This window comes from Podarcis melisellensis (genome assembly GCF_964234715.1).
Source record: "Podarcis melisellensis genome assembly, chromosome: 2".
Lineage (NCBI taxonomy): Eukaryota > Metazoa > Chordata > Lepidosauria > Squamata > Lacertidae > Podarcis > Podarcis melisellensis.
The window spans coordinates 59355707-59381480 of NC_138529.1; the positions used below are offsets into that span (position 1 = coordinate 59355707).

General features: G+C 41.3%; 1 protein-coding gene across 1 annotated transcript in view; it reads right to left on the minus strand.

The window, feature by feature from the left end:
• The window catches only part of COL23A1 (collagen type XXIII alpha 1 chain), a 314166-nt gene that overhangs the window by 89233 nt on the left and 199159 nt on the right, over positions 1 to 25774 (minus strand). Inside the window, exon 4 of the mRNA XM_081900617.1 lies at positions 5451 to 5477. Coding sequence (XP_081756743.1) covers positions 5451 to 5477 — 27 coding nt within the window. The remainder of the gene's footprint in view (positions 1 to 5450; positions 5478 to 25774) is intronic.

Consider the following 25774-nt stretch of genomic DNA (forward strand, 5'->3'; position numbering starts at 1 on the left):
AAGATACTTGAGTGTGGACTAGAAAGAGACATTTGCTGCCCAAGACAAAGAAGAGATGATACCTGCCCATTGCACAACAACCAATAAGACAGGCAGGTGACTCTTACTGCAATGCTGGCGATGAGGCAAAGTTATCCACTGCACCTAGGCAACAGGCTAACTTTGCAATCAAATATATATCTTAAAAATAACTTAAATTGCCAGTTCTCCCTTCTTAGAAGGAAACAGGTACTTCAGCAGCTGCATCTGGATCTTCCCATAGCTTTAGGAAGCAGGGAGCCGCATGCATTTAATATTATTTCTCTTTTCCGCCATAACCATTTATGATACATTTTTACACAACACATGAATCCAACAAAGAAGATAAGTGTTTGAATTTGATATCCCACTTTATCACTACCCTAAGGCGTCTCAAAGCTGCTAACAGCCTCCTTTCCCTTCCTCCTGCACAACAGACACTCTGTAAGGTGAGTGAGGCTGAGAGACTGCAGAGAAGTGTGACTAGCCCAAGGTCACCCAGCAGCTGCATGTGGAAGAGCGGGAAGCGAACCCGACTCACCAGATTATGAGTCCACCGCTCTTAACCACTATACCACACTGGCTCGTACATGCATACTATTCATAAAAACTGGTCAGTAGGCCTGCTGTCACGCTTAATCAATGAGGTGCTTCTCTGTACAACCTTTAGAATAATTATATATTTCAGGGTAGGTAAGAATTATCTGTTAAATATGTGAATAATGACTACACACTGGCAAAAAATAACATTAAATAGGAAGAATATAATAAAGTTTAATGAAACAGAAATCACTAGGCTAGTTCACTATAAAACATCCAAACAGATTTTAATTGGGAAAACAACTTGTTTCCTTCCCTTTTTGCTTCGTGATGCTTTCCCCCCCAGAAGCAGCAATGGGAAGGTCCTCCTTCAGTTGGCAGAATCCAGGAGACCTGAGTTTATTTTCTTCTTGGTTGCTACTTGTTAGGGGGAAATACCGTGGGCCTGCCTGTATTTTGGTACTGGCGAGGATTAGGTCTGACAGGAGGAAACTTGTAATGTTGAAAAAGCATATAACGTAGCTTGGAAGGGCATGCATTCCACAGCCTCAGGGCTGTCATGGAGAAAGCCCTCACATGCGCTACCACTGCCTGAACTCTACCAGGGCCTCTTTGTGGAGAGACATGTTAATATGGGTGGAGTCTCTCCACCCAGATATTTGCGGCCCAAGTCATTTAAGGCTTCGTATGTTAAATATGGTCCTTGATTGCGGCTTGGAAGTAAACTGATGAGTAGGTCAGATCTTTTAAGGCTGGCATAATATGTGTCTGGCTGGTGACGCCCATTAGGACCCTAGCTCCTGCATTCTGATCTAGCTGCAGCCTCTGTAGTATCTATAAGGGGAGCTCCACAAAGAATGCATTACAAGTGTCCAAACAGGAGGTTACAAGAGCATGTGTTACTGTAGCTGGACTTTCTCTATCCTGGAAAAACCTGGCTGGAGAACCAGCCATACCTGCAGATAGGCACTCCTATCCACTAAAGCCACCTGGGCCTGAAGTGACAACACTAGATCCAGGAGGATCTTTCCTCCCATGGCAAACTCCTGATCTGGATTAGCCCCCCTCAACTGTACCTCCTATTTACAGATTTATTTATTTTTTTTAAAAAAATTGCACAATTGCTAATTGCATGAATGGTGTCACATTTAGCTCTCAATTATAGTTCTCATTTGATTCCCTAAAATAATCACACAGTTGGAGTCTTCGATAGGGGAGATGCATAAGCTGAAGTCGGGGCAGGGCCCCTCTGTTGCTGCAACTGCCTTATTGGGTGCACACCTAGGAGTAGCTGAGAGATGCTGGACTGATAGACACACTCTTCCCTAACTTGCAAGTATAATTTTGACAATAAAGAGTTAATTCCCCACTCTGAACATTCCGTACCCGATGGCGCTGTGACTGTCACATTTTATTCGATCTATCCACTTTCTTCTTCGAAGGACCATGCGATTGCATTCTTGTTTTGGCCACAATACCTGATAATGCTTACTGTACTTTTAATAGCTATTTGAAGGCTGAAGCTAAATTGGTATCAGCTACGCTAGTGCTGGCAAGGATTATGATACTACCAGGATTAACTGGGCTGAAGAGAACTGAAGTGATTGGCAAGGCAGCCAATGGGTAGCATTATTAGAATGCAAGTGTGTAAAACATCAGTTCCACCCACAGGAATTTATCAAATGTTGTCATACCAGCAGAAGTGGGATACAGTGGTACCTCGGGTTAAGTACTTAATTCATTCCAGAGGTCCGCTTTTAACCTGAAATTCTTCTTAACCTGAAGCACCACTTTAGCTAATGGGGCCTCCTGCTGCTGCCACGCCGCCTGAGCACGATTTCTGTTCTCATCCTGAAGCAAAGTTCTAAACCCGAGGTAATATTTCTGGGTTAGTGGAGTCTGTAACCTGAAGCGTATGTAACCCGAGGTACCACTGTACTTCTCTTTCTTTCATATTTCTTAGGCTGTCACGCCCAAGTGCAGTGATCAAACTACAGAGAGGAAGGAGAAATCTTCAACTCCTTAGTACATGTGAGGTTTTAACCTCTTGCATTCAACTGTGGTCCCAAGCCAGATCAGGTCACTGCACCTGTAATTGGGACTTCCCAAAAAGGATCTGTTGTTTTATGTCAGGGTTTGCCAACCTATTACCTGTGAAGGTGTTGCCTTACCCCCAGACTGAGCTTTTTATTGTGTTTTGTTTTGTTTTATTGTAAGTATCTAGTCCTCCTAGAATGAAAGTTATAAAGCAAAATGTGCAGATACCCTTCTAAGCATTTTCTCTGAAATAGTCAGCTTGGCTGTTCCTGCCTGTCACAGTGTTTTTACCCGCTGTATGAAGTCAGAGCTATGACTGATAAATTGAGTTGTTTGGACACCAGGAAATGGCTGGACACCCTGGGGATCTAAAGAGTTATGGTCCCCTTGCTTACTGCACTTTTCCTGCTTCTTTCTTTCTAGTCCTTGGAATCTCCCTTTGTTTTTCCTCAGCAACCAGGATGCATCTTTCCTGTGTCCCTAGAAGTTATTTTCTGCAAATACTACTCTCCTCTCAAAATGTGAAAACTTTGCAGAGGTTTAGGAATGTTTCCTGGTGTGCAGGAAGTACAGGCCAGGCAGTCATTATGGATTCACTGTATAGTAAACTTAGAGCACAATTAAATCCATGTCTACTCAAAAGTATGTGGTCATTTATGACTGGTGCCCACAGTACTCTCTCAAAATTTGAAATGTGCCCACTGGTCCAAAAAGGTTGGTGGAGTTGTTATGCCCCTCTACCTCAATGGAGATCTTGTAGTCACACTGAAAACAAAGCTAATAGTGGAGCCTTAAAATGGAGTTTCTCAACTGTGCTCATGGAGTACTACATACCAGTTTGAGTCCAGGGGAAGTAATTTGATGCTTGCCAAGGACAATAATGGATCATTTGCTCTGGAACAAAGGGTGAGCCCAGGAATGAATTTTAATGTGCCAGTATCCAAGCATCCCCCCACTGAGGACAGATTATAAATGTATTACAGACCCATTGGTATGTAACTATAGGGGATTAGTACATTCCAACATTTCCTGTTTGCAGGGGATTGTGACTAAAAATAGAGCTAAGACTGCAAGAAATAAGCTTTTTTAAACACACACACACACACACACACACAATTAGAGTAGTCAGTAAGAGTATTTTTACGGCCCACGCTAATTCATAAATGAGCATTCAAATTCCTAGCGACTATATTTAAGCAGACCACTTAGAACAAACCCTGTTTGCCTAATCTTTAATAAATTACATTCTTAGCGCCTGAAAGCCAAGAAGGTTTTTACACAAGTTGGTACCTATTTTTTGCTTTGGCCCTTCACAGAACTCCACCCAGTAGGTAAATCTTTGCTACTTCTATAGCTGGTCCAGCTTTTCTCTTATCTAGAATGCTCATTTACGCTCTATATTTGTCTTTAATACAGACATCACCAGAAGTGTTTCTCCTCTTAGGACCACACCCACCCACCCACAACTCACATTATCAGTAATTAATTGCTACACTTAATTGCTTCTCATGCTATGCCAATGTAATGAATGGGAAAAAGAGCTAGGAGCATGCCACTTGTTCTTTAAAAACCCTCAAACAAAAGTAGTGTATTTGTACAGTGTTTACAGAGGAAGAATACACCACTGTCTGATTTTAACCTTAAAAAATGGCATGCAGGTATGTAAAAAGGAAGTAACCTTGCTAATGTTTGCTTCAACAGACTTTTTTTATTGCTACATGATGTTGTCATACTGGAGTACTAAAATGACAAACGTGTCTGCCTCTAATAGTGCAATCGTATAATCAACTCAGAAATCAGGCAGAGATAACCTGGAGCTACTTCCAGGTAAAATGCACTTGGAACTGCACCCTAAAGCTGAAAAAGTTATTAAAACTAAACAAACAGTCATAAAAATTGCACAGGTACTGGGAAGGACTTAAGACACCTTTATCATTTCTATCACAGCATTATCAAATAGGTATTCGTGATAGCCATGCAACCACATTTCACACAGTAAAAACAGCAACGATGGATGTGTTATCTGGAAAACAAATTGCATTTCCCCAGATACAACTATGGTACATTACATGCTGGAAATTGTAATAATAATAATAATAATAATAATAATAATAATAATAATAATAATTTTCCAGCAATAGAAGCAAGATTTGAGAGAATATATCTGGAGTAGACAATACGTAACAAATGCCTATCAACTGATCTTGCGGCAAGGCAGATCCCAGATACTAGCCCGAACACATATTCATGTAAATGACTTCAAAAACACCCCAGCTGTTCTTTTCTTTAACAGCCAGATAAATAACTGTGCATTTGCTGTACTGTAATAATCTGTAGATCACAACTAAATATAAGCCTTTCTCTGTTTACAATTAAGCAAACGCTGAGATATCTCAACGGAAATCTGTTTTGGCACTGGCCTTCCTAAAAACAAACAAACAAACAAACCAAGCCAAACAGGCTTGTAATTCCTGTGTGAATGAAGACTTTGAGAATGCTTATTCTGTTTTTCTAAGATGCATATTCTGTTGCATGCACACGCCTCCCCCCTTACACTGGACAGAAGGTGGAAGCCTGTGCACGTGGGTGTTTCATGTAGCTTTGGATGAGATCCAAGACTGCCAACCTGCATTCTAGTTGCTCATCCACTAATGCCAATTAAATAAATTGCTACCAATGCATTTGGAAACAGCTCTTCAAAGATTTAATATTAAAACCTTAAAACTATGATAATGATTGAAGGGGGAGGGGAGGGAGAGAGAGAGTGTGCTGACAGGGATAGTAAGAAGACTGAGGTTCAGAATGATGTGCAGTTTGTAGAAAAGATTACAAAATAAAGGGAAAGGCAAAGTTACCGGGTAACCAACTCGTCCTGACTGCCCCTGTGATATTAAATAAGGAAAACAATAAGATCAGTCAATTGCACTTAACAACAGCAAGGCATCATAGAATATAAAAAGTCAGGGGTTGATCTGAAAGGGAACAGAAGCTCTGCAGGGGACAACTCCTGTCCCCTGAGCAGCAGGAGAGCAGAACAGAGGCCATGTCTGGGTATAGTATATCCTTTTTTAATTTTTATCTGTGCAACAACCAAATGAGGTAGACTGGGTTGTCAGATTGTGATCTGCCTAAGACCATTCTCCATTATGGGTAGTATTCAGCTAAGTTTTACTCAGAGTGCACCTATTGACATTAGTCATGTTCTTTAATTTCAATGGGTCTACACTGAGTAAAACTTAGTTGAATACCAGCAAAGATTTAAACTCTCGTCCTGCAGGCTTAGACCCAACACTGCATTAATCTACATTAGTCCACATAGAACAACTTTTTCTAAGAGTAATTTTTCTACTAACAGGGGATACTTGATACAGTATATCTAAGAACTGAAAGCAGTGTAAAAACCCAAAATTCAGCTGAAAAGTAACCTTCAAATGTCTCTGTTAGTTAATGCACATGGTGCTTTCCCCAAACATGCCCTCATGATCCCACTTGATTTTGTAGTTCTTAACGCATCACCATGTTCAAGTCACTAGGATCACACATAATCACCTTCATTTTTAAAAAAACAATTGTAGCCAAATATTTGATTCTGTAGCTCTATGGTCATGCTGTTCAAGTGCAATTGGAATACTCATGGCGAACTTAGAGTGCAATTAGAGTACATGGGTGAATTTTGCCTCCCTGCTTTTTCTTCTTTTTGAGCTACAAGTGGACATCAGCTGGGGGGAGATGAGTCCTTCTCAGAGGGAGAGGAAGAGCAGCTTGCTTCCTTGACCCCTTTGCTTTGCCTTAGGCTGGCCCATTGCCTAATGTTGCTTCCAACCAGAGATATAAATTCTTTTCTGCAAATGTAAGGCAGCAAGAGCTGCATCTGTACAGCAGGGTCAGGTTACACTATGCAGTGTGTACATATAACAGAGGCATAAACCTATATTATTTATATATACATGCAGTAGTGGCATAAAAATGTATTAGCTGACACACTCTTTAATTCTATGCTGCGAAGTTCATGCCTCTTCTATTACAACCCTTGAGAAGGTCATGAGCCGAAGGGGAATATGCAAGTATTTTTATGGGCATAAGTTTAATATGTATTTGGCATCTGGATCACTGAATGATATCTGGACAACAGTAACTCAGTTTACACCTTCAGACAAATGTTCTTCCAATTTTTTAAAGATTCTGCCTGGTTCCATAGCCGAAATGCTTAATAAGAAACAACGGCTTTAAATAATGGAGCACTTTGATCCATTCAAAATTCTCCTCAAACCAAACTGACCCATTGCGATAATTTTGCTTAGCAAAATAGGAACTCAGAACGAAATATAGGATTGGTTCTAGATATCTGAAGATTATCTGGGGCAGAGGCAATCCATGCACTCCTTACAGTTTGATACAGATACTTGATACAAGCTGGCTCACTTCTTCTTACAATGGGTGACATTCAGATTAGAGGAACTCCTCATAAGAAAGGAAGGTTTAGAGATGACAATTGGTAGATGAGGGTGAAAAAGGGGAAAGAATATGTCTCTCCACTTATTTTATCTTTTTTCACCTGCTTTGTTCATGTCACCTCTAAAATGAGAGACATATGTCCACCTCTCACTACCAGAGGGATTGCCTAGGGCCAACAGGCCTACCCATTTCTGTAACAGTAGTAGAGGTAGTAGTAATAGTAGTAGTGGTAATTGTAATAATAATACTGAAAACCCAATAATAATGGACTCAGTATGTACTATGCAGTTCAGAACTCTCCTGTGTCAGTGACCCTCCATACTCTCTACCTTACCATACAGAGTGTTTTATAATATTTTGTATGGTTGGTGCTAAATTATGAGAGCATGGTAAATATATTATTCAGGCTGCAGAAATTACCTACTCAGCATGTGACTTTAATATCCTCTGTAACCAGCACTTTTGAAGCACTTTTGAACAGCATACTCATTCTGCAGACAGGATGGTCAGTCATCTAGTAGCCATAAATACTGAACCACAAAGTTTAATATTTAATATGTGAATCCAATTTATGGCAACTGAAAAGTAACAAGCAGCTTTGGTGGCATAGGGAGTGAAGAATGAATTTTCGGCATAGTATGATGCTTTATGGTATGTGTAGTAATGAATTCCTTATGGCTGAAGAAAGAAAATAAAGGGGGGCATGTTCAGAAGAAACCAATTGTCTTAAATGTAATGCTGTCCAAATACAAAAATATTGTGGACAGTAGAAGGACTTTGTCATTGTTGTAGTTAAGGCTTAGAAAGAAACTATGCTATGCAACTATGAAAAAGTATTATACGGAGGTAAATGAAAACCTTATTTAGGTGAAAAAGGCATATTTGCAATTCAGTCATAGTACATCAGTTCCAAATGAAACTGATTGGATGCAAAAATGGAATAAATCTTGCATGAACAGTCCAATTTAAAAAGTAAACAAACTGCACAGTGGAAGGAGTATCAGGGTCTGGTCTTGCAAGTAGCAATGGATGCAATCTAAAGCAACCAAGTACAGTCCTTTTAACATCTATGCAGCTCTACATGGAAACACACCATGATAATTCACATGTGTTATTGATAGCTAAATTGGAACCCAATAAGGTTACATTTTCAGTTATAATATTATGAGGTATGGCAAGCAACAACATTTAATTATCTCCATGATTTTAAAAAAATCCAGTGAAAAGTTACTATAAACAAGTTGGCTACACTTTGTCTCTCATGAATTATCAGTGAGCACACATTGCAAATTCTATTGTAGCAGTTCCTGCAGAATTGGCTAAAAGACTCTAAACAGAGTGCCAAGCTGTCATATAGCCCAGCATAAATCCTCAGTGCAATGGTTTTAAAATGGGCTCCCACAGCCATAGTCAAATTCTACTAATAATTACCAGTGACCCACAAATTCCATGAAACTGGTAGATTAGTGCAGTATCTATATTTTAAGGCCTGAACTGGAGAATACTTTGAGCAGATCTGTTTCAAAGAATCCAGTAGAATAAAATATACCACTAAAATATGTTTCTCATGAATTTTATTTATAACAGCCATCACTGGCTTAATGCTCATGCAGGATAACAAAGCACAGCAAGAACAAGTTTTCTACAACCTCCACTTTTTCTGCAGCAAACTCAAGAAGAAAAAAAAAGTTTAAACTCCTATTGCATGGCATGCCTAATGTTCAAGATACAACAGCAAATTTCAAAACTGGCACTTTGATAAATTAAACATCTGAAACCTCAAATCCAACCTCAAACAATTTAAAATCTATATTAGCCAATGCTGTATTAGAAGGATGTTTATGCAGGGGATACAGAAGTGGGGTTTTTAATGTTAAATTTTAAATATTATATGAAAAGCATTTTCTGAGTCTTAAGGATACTAAATTGCATTTCCACCATTCACAATTGCAGGCAAGTGCTAAGAAAGATGTGAAATGGGGCACAAAAGCTTCACAAGTGATTATTAAACTAAAAACACACTGACCACCACTTTTGTGAAATTGCCACAAGTGGCAGAATTCAACAGAGTTCTAAATATGTATTTTCTTTCTTGATAGATTTTGGTTGTTTGTTTTACTACCAGACACTAAATAAATTTAAATATTTATTTGTATTTGCTCCTATATTTGAGAGGGAACTGACTAATTTGAAGGAACCTCTCTATACAACTTTTATGAGCCCAGCTGATGAAACCACAGAGAGCAAAGTTATTCAAAGCAGCTTCACAGCCTGACACGGTGTTTTCCTTGAACCCTTTGACAAATCACACCCAACCCAACTTAATGGGTAAAATGAAAAGCTAGGTAGATCACCCATGCAAGGCACCTATCCTCTCCTGAGTGAAACAGGAATTGCTGCCTCCTGCCCCTGTGCTGTGCCCCCATTTCCGCTCCTGCCACACTCTGGCTCTCACCGAACTGCTGCTCAAAGAGTTGCTGCTTGGCTTCCCGCTGTTGGGAAGCAGAGCAGATGGGTAACATGGCACACAGGAATGCCCTAGCTCTTACCGAATCCGTCAGGAGCCAGGGTGCTCCTAAACAGCCTCAGCCCAGTTTACCTGAAGGAGCGTCTCCACACCCATCAATCTGCCCAGATGCTGAGGTCCAGCATGGAGGGCCTTCTGGTGGTTCCCTCACTGCGAGAAGCCAAGTTACATAGAACCAGGCAGAGGGCCTTCTCAGTAGTGGCACCCGCCCTGTGGAATGCCCTCCCATCAGATGTCAAAGAGATAAACAGCTACCTGACATTGAGAAGACATCTGAAGGCAGCCCTGTTCAGGTAACGTTCCCTATTCAGGGAAGTTTTTAATGTGTGACATTTTAATGTATTTTTAATCTTTGTTGGAAGCTGCCCAGAATGGCTGGAGTACAAATAATAAATTATTATTATATAAAGTGCTGCCGCACAGCTTCCCTGCCGGTGAGGGAGCTGCTTGGCAGTGTGGTGGAGCCCAGGCTTCCACCAAACTTGCTGGGAGCTGGGGCAATCCTTACAGTGTTGCTGCTCACTCAGCTTCTCCACCTTTAGGTAGGGAAGATGAGTGGCAACAGTGCATGCCAGAATGCCTCCCTCTTGGCAGCAGAAGTGGCGGAGCATCACCTCTTGCACTTCCACTGCCTGAGGTGGGCACTTCACCCTGTCTCATGAGGAGGCCAGCTCTGCCTCCTCTTCCCCCACTATAGCTGCCTCCCACTTGCCTTTGTGCTGCTGAAGTACACTGTGCCTGGCTGGATGTCAGAATATACTTTTAAAGCATGTACAAAGCACCCCCCTCCCGAAACACACACACAAAATCAGGGCACTGTAGTCAATCCTTCAGACAGTTACGATTTCCAGGAACTCTTAAACTACAGTGTCCGGAATTCTTTGAGGGGGGAAATGCATTTCAAATGTGCTTTAAAGTTATAGAGCATATAACTGGTCTCTCTTCGTGTTATTGCTAAGGCAGCACATGGAAGGGTGAAGAGTGTAGGTAGGAATGGAAAGCAGAGCTAGGGTTTAGATGACTGTCCCATTAAAACACATTTGCAACACTGGTTTAAAACCTTTTTGGAGTAAGTTCTAGGCCTGCAGTGTTTACAACTTTCTGAACAACCTCAATTGCGCAGCTCCCCAGCCACAATGCGGCACATTTAGTCACAGCCTTGTGCCATCAGCATCAGTAGCAACCACCCCTCAGACATGTTAGAGGCTGCTGGAAGCTGGTGAGGTAATTTAACATTTGCAATAAATAATACAAGCATAAAACAGGCATATTGTTCATTTATTTTTGAGACCCACAAAAAGATGTTTGGAAAAAAATGTTTTTACTAGATTTAAAATAGTCAAAAAGCCATGTAGGCAGAGAGTGAAAAAAGCATTTCCCAAACATTCCTATAACAAGCACAGGGGAAAGCAGCATCTGGTACCAATTTATGCCCTAGACACACCTCTACCAAAAGTACTGTTCCCGTGAAATGACACAGAAAGGAAAATAAATGCCTTAACTTTGTTGACTCATGATCAAGAGTAACATCCATGTACTTACTGGAGGACCTGAAAAACAAAACACAACACATTTAGCATTAATTACAGAGAACAGAGAGTATTTTCCTACCATATAAATGCTCATTCTGAGGATGACAAATTGTGTGAGAACTGCTCTCCTCCAAAGCATGAACAGTACAACATACAGGTATTTCACACTGTAGCATCAGTTCTTAGTGTGATATCATGTAGTGTTAAGAAAATTAGTATACTAGGTTTAGAAAGAAAAGAAAAACACCTCCCCCAAAAAACACTTAAAGCAAAGAAAATAGTAAGGCAACTTTACGGTGCTGAACCATTAGAAAGGACAGAACAAATTTGACTCCTAAGGGTGAAGTTGGAAGAACGTAGGGTCAAAAAAATACCATTTTGGGGCCAGATTAAATAGGGCAGGTGACCATCCTACTTCTAGTTTGTTAAGCTTCCAACCTCCATGCCACAAGAGCTGCTTATTATATACGTTAACCAAGATGCTGGTAGAATGTATCTTTTCCTTGTCCCACACAGAAGGAAAAGTTCAGCTGGAATCAGTTCCCTCTTGGAAAGGCTTCCTAGGTATCTCTTGTATCTTCATGTGTGAGATTTTACCTACAAAGGAAGACACAGTATACATATGTGTCTTTTTTGGACACTACAGGTGGTGGATCACATGTTTGGACTACTTTGCAGCTAATAAATCAAAGACAATGGCTTCAGCCTTCTCTCTCTCTCATGCTAATAGTTCCCCATCTGACGTCTAAAGTGGTAGTTTCTAAAGAAGACTTTACCTTGAACTATTTTTTTGTATATTTAAATTGGCTCACAGTCAAGCACAATAAAGTGAAATCTCTGGAGCGCTAATATTTGTTTCACTAATAAGGACGGACTCTTCATACCCCAGCTCATTTTGCTATATCCCCACAAAGACCCCTGCCCAACACAGAGGTGAACATTTAGTTTGAAGAGACTAATGGAATCCACATTTCACTCCTATTTAAAAGAGGCATTTTACACTCTCTTTTCTTTCTCTTTTAGCTTCTTCATGCTCCATTTCCTACATGATCAAAACCAGAAGGATTAAAGGAGGGGGGGAATGTGGGAAAAATTAAAGAAAAACTGAACTCCCTGGAAAACAATATAAAATGAGAAACATGCTTTTGTTTGTTTATGCAAGTATCTTCAAACACTAAACCTATTTTAAAGCCTCTTTTAATACCATCATCAACCTGCAGAATGGAATTAATAATCACAGGCACATTACAGAATCCACTGACTTCACTGTGCCTTACTGTCTGATCCCCAGATCACTTACGCTGCTGCTGCTGCTGCTGCTGCTGAAGAGCCACAGCTCAGGGTGGTATGGGAAACCAGCCCCAGTTAAATAGCCTTTTATTAAAGCTAATGTGTTTGAATGCAGACTTGGATCCTGCAGGGGCTACTGCTTGAGGAAGGGGGAGTGATGCAATTTTCACCAGTATTCCCTGCAGTCTCCAACACTGTCTCCCATGCTGCTCCAAAACATTATCCATTCCTTTTTTAAAGGGTGGTAGGGTGAATTAATCAAAATTGCCTCTTCCCACTTGTATTTCCCAATTCTACTCATGTTTAGTGTGCATCCAACCTTTTGCACATCATAACAACACTTCCATACATTGGGTACGGCGGGGGGGGGGGATTAGGGTTAGGTCCCCTTGTGCAGGAAACTATTGCTTTTTATGTCTGCTGACTCTAAGAAGGTAGATGGAAGCACAGCAAGTTCAGTCCAGACCAGAAATTAAAAGGCTTTCTTATACAAGGAAATGTGTTTTGTATATGTAGAGATCTGAGCTGGAGAACACTGCTTTCATTTCTAGGGATTGTATGCAAGCAGATACATTAGAGAATGTTCCATTGTGCAAAGAGAAATCCTTGTGCTGATGGAATGTTTTGCTTAGCACTACACTGAATGCAACGCAAATCCAACAGCCATGTCTACACAGAAGCAAGTTCTACTGTTCAAACTGGTCTTCCTCCCACATAAGTAGTGTTAGGATTGCAGTCTCAAATGTCATAAAATCAAAATTCATTGGTACCCTGGGTTACATACGCTTCAGGTTACATACACTTCAGGTTACAGACTCCGCTAACCCAGAAATAGTGCTTCAGCTTAAGAACTTTGCTTCAGGATGAGAACAGAAATTGTGCTCCGGTGGCGCAGCAGCAGCGGGAGGCCCCATTAGCTAAAGTGGTGCTTCAGGTTAAGAACAGTTTCAAGTTAAGAACAGACCTCCGGAACGAATTAAGTACTTAACCCGAGGTACCACTGTTGTTTCATGTCTTAAACCAAGCTCATAATTTCAACAGGCCTAACAATTTGCAATTAAAAAAAATAAAAACATTTGCATTGGCCATCATTAGGCTCTTGGGTCAGCACTATAATTAGCTGGCAAGTGGAGTTGACATGTGTTACATCACATAACCACTTTCTTTCATTATGAAAATAACCTCTACAGGGGAAAAAATCAATTTCAAAGATTAATTAGTTCCCTGCATTTCCAGAATTATTTTGTTAATGATCACCCACATTAACACAAGGAACCCATGTTGCTGGACATTTTCTTGGACTTGGCTATGAAATACTTGCAGCTGTGATTAAGTGAAGAAAATCTGAAACACACACACTATGTTTTACAACATATTTGGAAGGGGGGCATCATTTCATCATTCACAAGCAGGCATTGTATTTCAGTACAGTGCATTTCAAAACAAGTTAGGTATTTTTTTGTGAGGCACATTCTATTGTATAGTCTTCTTTTAAAGCCTTCAGTCATGCTTCTCAGTATACTCTATGGGTCCAGGTCCATTGATTTCAACAGGTCTACTCTGAGGCTGACTAGCAATTGATTTCACCATATACCTTTTACCATGACATGTCTACAATACTGTCCTCATATTATATCAGTGTTGAATGCCCTCTAATGGTATTTCACGTCTCAGGGAGGTTCACAGAATAAAATCAGAATATAAAACCACAAAATACATAATCAAAATAACAACAACAACAACCCAATAACTCCCCTCAACATATTTTAAAAGGGCACAGGATGTCAATCAAATCAACCAAAGGCCTGGTTAAAAACGAATGTTTTTGCCTCATGCCTAATGAAGCATTATACAAATGGGGAGCCACTGCAGAGAAGGCCCGTTCTTGCCTTTTATGTGTTAGTTGTAAATTATTCCAAGTACAAATGCAGAAGAGTGGGGTAGAAATAAACTATTCTTGATGTTGTTAACAGAAACTAGCTATTTTCTAATCAGCGCCACTGCAATCAAATGCCATTCATGTTCAAAATCTTCAGCCAAATTGAATTGCCAACCCCAACAGTAACTAATGAGAAACCTGGAGCGCTGGGAGACATATCACATTTTAACATTACATTAAAGAGTGAGTGCAATCTGGAGAGTTAAATGACCAAGTAATTAACCTTATTAGCTCACATCCAGCATTATCATCTCCCATGTGAAGATGACTACGTGGGAGGGAGACTCTACCCGCTGCTGGTGCTACCCTGGTAGCCTCCACAAGTTGGAAGGGGCACATCAGAAACCCCGTATTCATGCAGATTCCTGAACAATCTAGAAAATTGATATTCCAGCATTCTAAATCATGTAGTGAGTCTCCATAAGTACATGAAGCTCCCTGCTTCACAACCAGTGATGGGTGTGACGTTAACATATATGAGAGAGTGCTGGAGGGGAAATAGTTAAATAGGTTGCACAGACAGGACCCAGGGGGTGGAGTCAGCGGGTCTATAAAACTAGTTCTGAGAGGAGTTCTGGGGGGAGTTCGTTGGGAGTTGTTGGTGGGCAGTTGGTTGGGTTTCATGGGTTGGCTGGTTGGGAAAGGCAGTTGGTAATAGAGAGACAGTTAGGGCAGTTGGTCCTTGAGTGTGGGGAGGTAGCAGAAATAGAGAGAGGAACATAAGATTAAGAAAGGAAAGAGGAACACCGTTTGGAATGCTGTAAAAGTTTTGTTTTATGCCTGAAATAAAATACACTCTTCTTTATTAATTGAAAAGCTGACTGAGACTGAAGTGATTTTACCAGGGAGGACCTGGTTGGCGGCAGCGGATTAGTGGTGTACGGGTCAATAGTTCGTGAGACAACCGGGGGCTCCGTACGAACGCCACAATGGATCACAGGGCTGAAGGTGTATCTTAGCATGCTTGTCCCTGTTCTCCTTCACATGATGCTACTTGGGTGGGAGGCTGTTACAGTCATACCTCGGGTTGCAGATGCTTCAGGTTGTGAGTTTTTGGGTTACGGACGTGCCGAAACCCGGAAGTACCAGAACGGGTTACTTCCAGGTTTTGGCGCTCGCACTAAAACACTAAATCACTCTTTGAGCATGTGCAGAAGCGCCGAAGCACAACCCATGTGTGCGCAGACACAGCACTGCGGGTTGCGGACGCTGCGGGCTGTGAACGTGTCTCCCGCACAGATCACGTTCGCAACCCGAGTGTCCACTGTATAATGCTTTGAGAGAGCTGTTTTCTAAAGTAATAGCAGTATCAATAATAGCGGATGGCTCAACAAATATAAATTATTGCACAGCATCTTTTAATTGAATGACTGGTAAAAAAAAGTTTGAAATATTCCTTCCTTTCTATGCACAGTACTGAAGTCTGAAAGTAATTGGGTGATGGTGCTAATGATGGGTGAATTAATGCAGACCTGAAGGGTTTTGAGTACACTGTGAAAGTGTGTTAAATGGTAACCATGATGTGATCTTACGTACTGTCAGAGCTGGGCCAAAGGCAAACACACAGTGTGTGGAAAGTATGGATCCAGGAAGCAGAGACTGCAATAGATCAGACCTTATTGAAAGGCAGAGGAAGAGCTGCCTAAGCCAAACATTGCATAATAGGGTAAATCTCAAAGCAGGATCAGTCACAGACCAGGGAATACAGTTGAGCCAAGCAGTTTACTGGAACAAAGATGATGGGAAGCAGCAAGTTGAAAGGCAAGCAGGCATAAGAACAAGGGAGCTGGATGACATTGATGTGCTGGTGGGTGTGTGGGTGTTGGGATGTGGCAGACCAGAAGACAATCTGGACTCTAGCTGTGGGTATTCTAAAGGGAAAGTAGAGATTCATATAGACAAGGCCAGAATCTTGATGTCATCTAGGCAAAGATCTAGGCTTTACTTGGAACTATTTATAATCAAATCCTGACCTGGAAAAACCAATAGACTACTTGGGGCATGGAGCCTAGGAAGTCAAGACTGTCCCTTTCCGTCCAAGTTTTCACGTACTTACAAAACCAGGCATCCGTGTGCAGACCAGGAGGCTCCATGTCGGAACCCTAACATGTCCTGAGGTATGAAACTTAATGGAAGGATGAATTGGTTTTACTTCTCAAGTTGACCAGTACAAAGACTTTGTGGTTTGGCTTAGTTACAAGTTATTGGTCAGAAAATCACAAGTCTTCATTTAGTCCTCTTAAGAGAAATTTATATGCTCTCCAGGATATATTTTATGACCTATACTGCCTAAGTGATGTATGAATTAGGTGACAAGTAAAATTTCTACATAATGTACTATGAGATAAACTGGCAGAGAAACAGGAATGAGAGCCAGTGTGGTGTAGTGGTTAAGAGCGGTGGACTCGTAATCTGGTGAACCGGGTTCGCGTCTCCTCTCCTCCACATGCAGCTGCTGGGTGACCTTGGGCCAGTCACACTTCTCTGAAGTCTCTCAGCCCCACTCACCTCCCAGAGTGTTTGTTGTGGGGGAGGAAGGGAAAGGAGAATGTTAGCTGCTTTGAGACTCCTTAGGGTAGTGATAAAGCGGGATACCAAATCCGAACTCCTCCTCCTCCTCCTCCTCCTCCTCCTCCTCCTCCTCCTTCTTCTTCTTCTTCCAGGGCAAAATAAGAACATGACAGCAATATATTGTGAAACAAAGAACCTAAGAATGTAAGAAGAGGCTACTGGATCAGGCCAAATGCCCATCTAGAATTGCTAGTGCTAACTTAGTACCATGGTTACAGCACTTCAAAAACTGGCCATCTTTGGCTGCAATTCTATCTTCGTTAAATTTAATGAAACATGCTTCTGATTAGTCGTGTATAGATTTCCACTGCATATCACTTACTAAGAAAGAAGGAAACATAAGTCACTATTATTCCTGTTTCACAGAGGAGGAATAAAGCTAAAAGACAGCGACTTGCCCATCTATGTAACCAATTTACATAGGATGGACAAGTGATAGCAGATACAATATGGCCACACCAGTTTATATGTTACCTCCTCTATGTGGCTGCATCTCTCCATGTGGAGGATTTTAGAACATATGAACTGGCCCTGATCACGCCACAAACACTTTATGAGATTCTTCTTCATGGTGTTTGCATGTAGCTGAAAGACTGCTGCCTGAGAAAACAATGCCCTTTAGACTTCTTGGTACAAATCTATTTATCAATGTACACCCTGCTTAATTAATTAAAAATGTACACCCCATTTAATGAATTAAAAATTCTCAAAATTACAAAGATGGTGGATTGAAATCACAACTGAACAACAATTTAAATGACCTCATCCAAAAATGCAAGCAAGCAGCAGTTAAAACAGTAAACAAATACTATTCTGTAAAAACCGACTTATTCAGTAAACCAATACTAAATAGTTCAGTCAAATTTTTTTGTGTGTCCTGGCTCCTAGCTACTGAACCATATTTGTTCTTCAGAGGATGGCTAGATGACAGGACCGGAACAGGAATTTTCCATTCCCAATTTTAGAAAATGAAATATGACTTTGTATCTGTTGAACATATAACATGATGGAACTTGAGAGAGAGCAAAAGTGATGAGATGAGAGAATTCTTTCCAAAGAGTTTGAAGCCTTGGAACACAGTCCTGCTGGCATTTAAGAAAGCTTGGCTTTGTGTATGCTAGGAAGTACGGCTCAGATAAACAATCAAGAGAAACAAGGATAGGGACTGAAGAGTTGCAACGAGGAAAACATGTGGCTATGCAGACTTGTTATGGAGCTCACACTTATTTGGCTTGATGTCATTTAAATACAAATCTATTTAAAATAACTAACAAGCAAACAAACATTCACAGTTCCTGTTCCTGCCTTTCAGGCGTAAAAAGTGTGCATCTACCAAAGTGAAATTTCTTAGTGCCTGCAGACATTGTGGGAAATGCCTGACATATACCAAACCCTATGGGCTTGATCATCTCCAGTCGGAACTGACTCACTCATTGAACTTATCTCCTAAAACTATATCCACTACTTGTCTTTTATTATTATTATTATTATTTGTAAGTTTAAAGAGCAGGATTAATAATGTTTTAAGTACCTAAGTAAATTGGCTCCCTAATTTACATACTTGTACTTTTTTTTTAATTGACATATAGCTATTTCAATGGATACACCAAAAAAGTCTTTAACATGTGCTGAATACAAATATAATGTATGAAAAAGTATACATGGGATCGTGCTTGTGACCTGCTTTTCAGGAAGATCACCTACTTCCAACTCACCCAGTGTGCAGTAATCTTAAGATACTGAGACACTCAGAGCAAGGAGAGCGTTTCCTTAATTTTCTATGATCATGTAAATACTATGAATGGGAGCTTCATTCCAAAGAGCGTCCTGTATATATACCGTATTTTTCGCACCATAGGGCGCACCGGACCATAGGGCGCACCCAATTTTTTGGGGGGGAAATAAAGGGGAAAAAATTATTTCCCCCCCAGGTGCGGGGCTGGGGCGGGGGAAGCTAGAGCTTCCCCCGATCCCAGCCCTCAAACAGGCAGCTCTCTGCAAGCAGCGGGAGCGCTCCCGCTGCTTGTGGAGAGGTCCGCGAAGCCTGGACGCGCTGAGCTCAGCGCGCCCAGGCTTCGGCATGCAGGCACCTCTCCGCAAGCAGCGGGAACGCTCCCGCTGCTTGCGGAGAGGTCCGCGAAGCCTGGACGCGCTGAGCTCAGCGCGCCCAGGCTTCGGCATGCAGGCACCTCTCCGCAAGCAGCGGGAACGCTCCCGCTGCTTGCGGAGAGGTCCCCGAAGCCTGGACGCGCTGAGCTCAGCGCGCCCAGGCTTCGGCATGCAGGCACCTCTCCGCAAGCAGTGGGAGCCCAGCGCTGGGCTCCTGCTGCTTGCGGAGAGGTGTGCGAAGCCTGGAGAGCATGAGGGGTTGGTGCGCACCGACCCCTCTCACTCTCCAGGCTTCAGCGAAAGCCTGCATTCGCACCATAGGACGCACACACATTTCCCCTTCATTTTTGGAGGGGAAAAAGTGCGTCCTATGGTGCGAAAAATACGGTAAATAAATCCTTTCTAATGGTCCCGGGAGTTAAAGCACAACTGTGACCTTCGTTTTTTCTTCCCTGTAACAACGACTGTTACCAGCGCAAGCTATTCTGAGAGATTTATAAAATTTATGGCCACCATGTGACAAAGATAAAACAAAAAAAACTGAAGAGCACTATGTTACATTAATAATTAATTAAAATCCAAGTTTTATTCATGATTTTCACTTGCTTGCATTCTTCTTTATATACTTTTGTAATCGTACTTTGGGACAGGACAAACATCTGCTGAGACTTGTTAGATAGTTTTGTCCTGGGAATATTTTGTGGAAAGTTGTTAAAACAACAGCAGTGCTGGAAATAATTAACCTTTCTGAATGGCTGGGGAGCGGGGGGGGGGGTTGCTGTACATTTGAGCAACTATAAATGCTGTTTATTTTCTCGAATTCCTGTATGGTACATTTATATTTAATCCATGCAGAGTATTAATATAAATACTATCTGCCGAAATCTCCATCTTCTTCAAGACCAGAGTTCCTTTTTGTTGGATCTAAGATACTGGCAATATCAAGCTGTGCCTACAAAGATTATTTTCATTGCTGACTTGAATCCAAGCTGTGAGATAAAGGGACATTTTTCCTTTGTAGGTGCAGCTTGAGTCATGCCTGCAGAGAATCATCATTTGCACTGCCGGCTTGAATTCAAGTTGCCAAAGAATATTTGCACTTGCATATATATCAGCACATCCCAGAGAGTTCAAATACACTACAGAGTTTTCCCACTGGGAATTTCACAATGCAGCCCTGCCCATTACTGTCATCACCAATGACGCAGCACAGCAAGCACTGGTAGGGCTGGATGTGCTATGGAGTGCCTGCTGCGAAATTCTGTATTGCATCCCAGCCCACTGGGACTTGTGGTTAGCGCCAATTAGCTGATCAGCACCCCTAGCATCCTTCGCTTGCCAAGGAACAATCAGGAGTGGATTTTAAGGTTCTCAGAGGCTTCCACATCTGGACTAAGATACAAATCCCAACTCAGCTATGGCAGACCCTCCAGGTGTCACTATTTTCCAGGGGCGACCCTGATTCAGAGAAGCCGTCCTGGTTTCTGCTTTGATCCCGGAATGTCCTTAGGATCATTAGGATGTCCCTATTTTCATTGGGAAAATGTTGGAGAGTATGATAGGATGTCCCTATTTTCACTGGAGAAATGTCAGAGGGTATGCTGTGTAATCTTGGGCCAGTCATGGTGTCTCAGGCTACGAAGTTTTGCTGTGAGTGTAAACTGGAGAGGCGGAGGAACTCCTGGGGAGAAGAGGGGGCAAAAATGTAATAAATAAATAAATGTTACTAATCTTCTAATTGAGAAGCCCTCAGTAGGGTTGCAAAGAAACCCAGTGTTTTGCAGGAAAGTTTGAAAGCAAGTATAGACAGTGCATTAGTGAACTGTTGAGAGGTGTGTGAACTGTTGCAAGGCAAGCAAGGAAACTACTTTCATGCAGAGTCACATCATAGAAGGCTGGAGAAGACTAGGTTTTCCAAGTGGTCACTTTTAAGCATCTTGAAGTCATAGTCCAATTGTAAAACCAATTGATTTTAAAGAGCAGCCTCTTTCAAAAGAGGCTACCCCATAAAGCCTATTAGCAAAGTGAACACTGCAGTTTACTAGCCAATACCACGAAGTGCACAGTGACTGCTCTCATGAGACAGACATGTGGAAACAATTAAATGAAGCAACCAAATTACTACCAGAAATACATAAAACGGATCATGTAGAATCAAGTGACTCAATATATTTGAGTTTCTTGCTATATACACACTGCAGGGGAAAGACCTTCAGAATCAATGAACTTTTCCTGTTTAGAAATGAAGGTCAACGACACAATGAAAATACAAACAGAGGAAGAAATACATTGGACTGGGCCTGAAGAAACTCCTAGTGTCTGAATTTTGTATGTGTATGTCATTACAGAAATTCTGGAGAGAGAAAAAAGATCCATCAGTGATTGGGGCTAACAGTACAATTGATTCAAGAGATTTTGAGATTTAAAGATATTTTGCAAACAAAAATAACTAAAATGTTAACATATGTCAGGGAACTGCCATCGGCTCAGAGGCGAGAGATAGAGGGGGAGTTGTGTTACAGGGAGCCTCCAAAAATCTTGTGAAGCAGTTCCTCTTCCGGCGAGGCAGAAAGCCCCACCTCCAGTGAAGAAGAGGTGCAAGGACCAGAGGATGCTAGAAAGAGCCTTAACACCACGCCCTTCATGAGAACTGGTTTGAGGCGCAGGGAGGGGCGAAAAAGGCTAGGAGTGACGAAACTTTTATGTTGGGGGAGGTACAAGAACAGACCACTCCCGGATTCTGCTAGCAATTGAGCCAGACATGAACTTATGATGCTCTTGACTGGAAATAGTTAGCACCAAAATAAAGCCTGTAAAAGACAGGTCAGAGTCCTGCCTGGTTACTCTCGAGCAACCATAACAGCACCTGACAACATATACAGGAAATCTGATGCCAGATTATACCTGGCACAAAATGGCTGGTAACGGATAGTTTACAGTTCAGTTTTCACTATATTTACATGGAAGTAAGTTCCACACAGGTCAACCATTCAGGTGGTGAACTTCCTACATCATCAGTCAACTTATTGGGTAAGGTCCACCTTGGATGTAAGGAAATCATGTTTCCCCCCCCTATTATTACAGTGATAGGATTGGGCACTGTGTCTCGCCACTCCAGTTCAGGCAGGGGTTTAAGTGGGAAGTAGGGACCAACCTTGAAAGAACGAACTGCAGCAGCTACTTCTCCTTTCTGCCCAATGGCAGGCATCATGAAGAGTCACAGGCTCTTCCTTTAAATGGCTTCCTACCCTCTCTTGAGTGAAGAAATATCTCAACAGACGTTGCTAAGATGGTTGCCTTTCCATATCTGCTGCACATATATGAATCAGACAGAAGTTCAACCTTGAAATTTTGTACAGAGTGCCTGAGACAAGAGGAAGCTGTGCTGCTGTTTCCTCACCTCTTTCTGCAAACCCTGTACCAAATGAAAGGACTGTTGCCCTTCCTTTCCTACTCTGTGCCATGGGGTGAAGGTGAAAACCCTGTTCCTTTATGATTATCTACTCCACCACTTGTCCACTTGGTTGGCTTGAACACAAAGATAATTTTGCAGATAAAAAGAAGAAACAATTATCAATGGAAAACAGCAAAAAATGTTTTTGTCACCTGTCCAACAGTATCACACTCCAGAGGTCTGGTCCACGAGTATCACAGTTCATAAATTATTTTGCAAGGTAGAAGAGTTAAGGGTCCAGTGGATTGTGAATTGACTTAATTATGACAATAACTAATAACTCAGCTGCTGTTCTGTGCTGAAGTTGGCAAAATGTCCTGGCTTGAAAGTGCTGTAGTGAGGGTTTCACTATACAGTATAGGTTTTTTAAAAAATAAAAAAATAAATAAAAAAATAAATAAAAAAATAAAAAAATAAAAATAAAATAAAATAAAGTTTTTCAAATTTTCATTTCGATAGCCAGCACAAAGCTCCCTCAAGCAAGCCAAACTACTCTTGGGCCTTTGGCTCTATGTCTGGAAGATGTAAAGTTGTAACCACATACAAGCCTCTAGGGAGGGATGCTATCATACAGAGCAAATAAATTTCTACTCCCATTTATCAGCTGTGGCAAAGAAGCAAGGACCTGGTTTCTGTGTGGTAAGGCTCTGAAACAAATATACAAATATATATCCAAGCTATCTGTGATAACAAACATTCGGCAGCTAAGCCAAAGCCAATACACCAAGAGCTTTCTGCTCTTTGGTTAGGCTGTATTACAGATAACGGCAAGCATTCTCTGGCACAACATTACAGAGCCCTTGTCTATCCAACATGCTGTATTTAAGTTTTGCGTTGTGTTTGCCCCTATGCCTCCCTATTTTTATATATGCTTTCCCTCTATTACGGAAGAATATATCAATATAACCATCTGCTTAAAAAACGATACAGTGCATGGGATTCCTTGCCAAGAACAACTAAAATCACTTCTTAGTTTTCCTCCCCAATTACAGAAAAATCTAAATAGACATGGTTGAGTCATATTAATTCTTTATAATTCCTCTTCTGCTGGCAGTGTTTGTAATATGACCCAAAGGCAGCCTTTTACTGCTGCAGATGAACAATAATTATGTGGTTAAAGCATTAAATCAAAATATGTGAAGTTTATGTTTAATGCTCTGCCCTTCCGCACACTTCCAGTCTAATCTTTGGTCCCCAAGGCAGAATTGTGGAAAAGCGCTGGAGCAGAAAGAAACAAAAGCTGTGGAAAGTGACTGATCAGAACCAAGGCACAGGGATAGATTACATCACACACTAAATAATCAATGTAATTAAGGTCTGTCTTTAATTAGTACACTCATCTCTAAGGTGGATATAAGCATGGAATTCAATTATGCAATGCAAATAAATCAGATTTTTTTTTCAGACCAATGGGGTGAGATTCAACTAAAAAATCACACTAGCAGGAGCCAGTGCAAGGGATCTCACTAGTGCAATGGAGCGTTGTTTTCTCTCTCCCCTAAGTGACCCCCACAAACTTGGCTCACTCCACAGAGAACCCCCCAGAACAGCATGTGAGTGGAGAAGAAAAGGGATTAGTCTGTTTGGCAAGCTGGAAAGCTTGCACTGACAGAACTATTGCCTTAGTGCTATTTGTATTATCTGTAAGAACAAATAAAAAAACAACATGAGGTTTAAATCTGAAGCTATTAATAGCTAGGCTCTTGCTCCAAGAAAGGTTCCCAATACAGAAGAGCAGGAGTTTCTTACTAAGATCTATAGCAATATATTTCTTCTTCTTTACATCCATGGATCAGGCTGATCAGGCGTGCAGCCTTGGCTGTGTGTTTCATCCTTCTCTCTTGTTCTAAACTGTTATTGTTCATCATCATCATTATTACACTGTTTCTTTTGAGAAAATCCCCGGCTAGCAATGAAAATGTAATTGTACACAAGACACACATAGTGGCCAATTCCAAAATGTAATGTTTCAAAGTAAAATTCATATGTTGAGGAAAAATACCTCAGTGGTGGAACATGAGCTCTGTTTGCAGTAAGTCCCACAAATGTATGAACCTACACAACTCAGTAGCAGAATTCTTCACATAATTAATTAATTAATTAATTAATCCCACTGTTTCTCCTTCAGGAACCATGGACAGCTAACAACAAATGTTGTTTTTTACTGACCATATTTTTTATAATAAAAATCAGTAAAACACAATGAACTAGACAGTAGTTCTTGGATTATTAAATTCCATCACAATAACCAATTGGATTACTAAACTCCATCACAATAACCAATCAAGAACAGGCTGTCTCCCTAATTCCTGGACATAGGAACCACCTATCTACAGCATCTTGTTCTTATTGAGATTCAGCCTCAGTTATTTGGCCAGTCCATTACTGCCTTAAGTGCTGAGTGTCATCTGCCCATTGGTGCTACAAATCCCAGCATTCTCTATAACAATTTCCAGCCTCAGATTATTAATGAGCTTTTAGCTCCCTAAACTAGGGCATGTATGGGAGCTGCTCTCCTATGGCTTATACCATGGGTAGGCAAACTAAGGCCCAGGGGCTAGATCTGGCCCAATCGCCTTCTAAATCCAGCCCACGGACGGTCCGGGAATTAGTGTGTTTATACAGGAGTAGAATGTGTCCTTTTATTTAAAATGCATCTCTGGGTTATTTGCGGGGCCTGCCTGGTGTTTTTACATGAGTAAAATGTGTGTTTTTTATTTAAAATGCATCTCTGGGTTATTTGTGGGGCATAGGAATTCGTTCACCCCCCCAAAAAAATATAGTGTGGCCCCCCACAAGGTCTGAGGGACAGCAGACCAGTCCTCTGCTGAAAACGTTTGCTGACCCCTGGCTTATATCCATGTGGTTTGTATATTTCCTCATCCCCCTCTGCATTAAGGATGTTACGACTATTTATAGAAGGGATGGGGAACCTCTGACCCCATGACCAAATTATGCCTGCAAAGCTATTTCTCCCAGTCATTGGTGCTGGGCAGGGAAAGCTTCAGCTGCAAAGGAACAATCTGGAGCCTTAAAGCATGGTCCTGATTTTTCCTTGGCAAGCATGGCTTGCATCTTTTAAATTTGGTGCCAAATGCAAGCTCTACTGGGATGGATTCCACTTGGGAGCTCCCAATCAGAGTCGATCCCTGCTGAAAACACTAAATGCAAACCATGCTTTCAGAAGGAATCTTTGCTTGAATTCAACCCATGGCTGCAAAAACAAAACATAACACAACCAAAAAAACAAAACAAAACCTTTCTTTGCAGCCCTGGCTTAAATTAAAGTTGGGGCTGTAAAA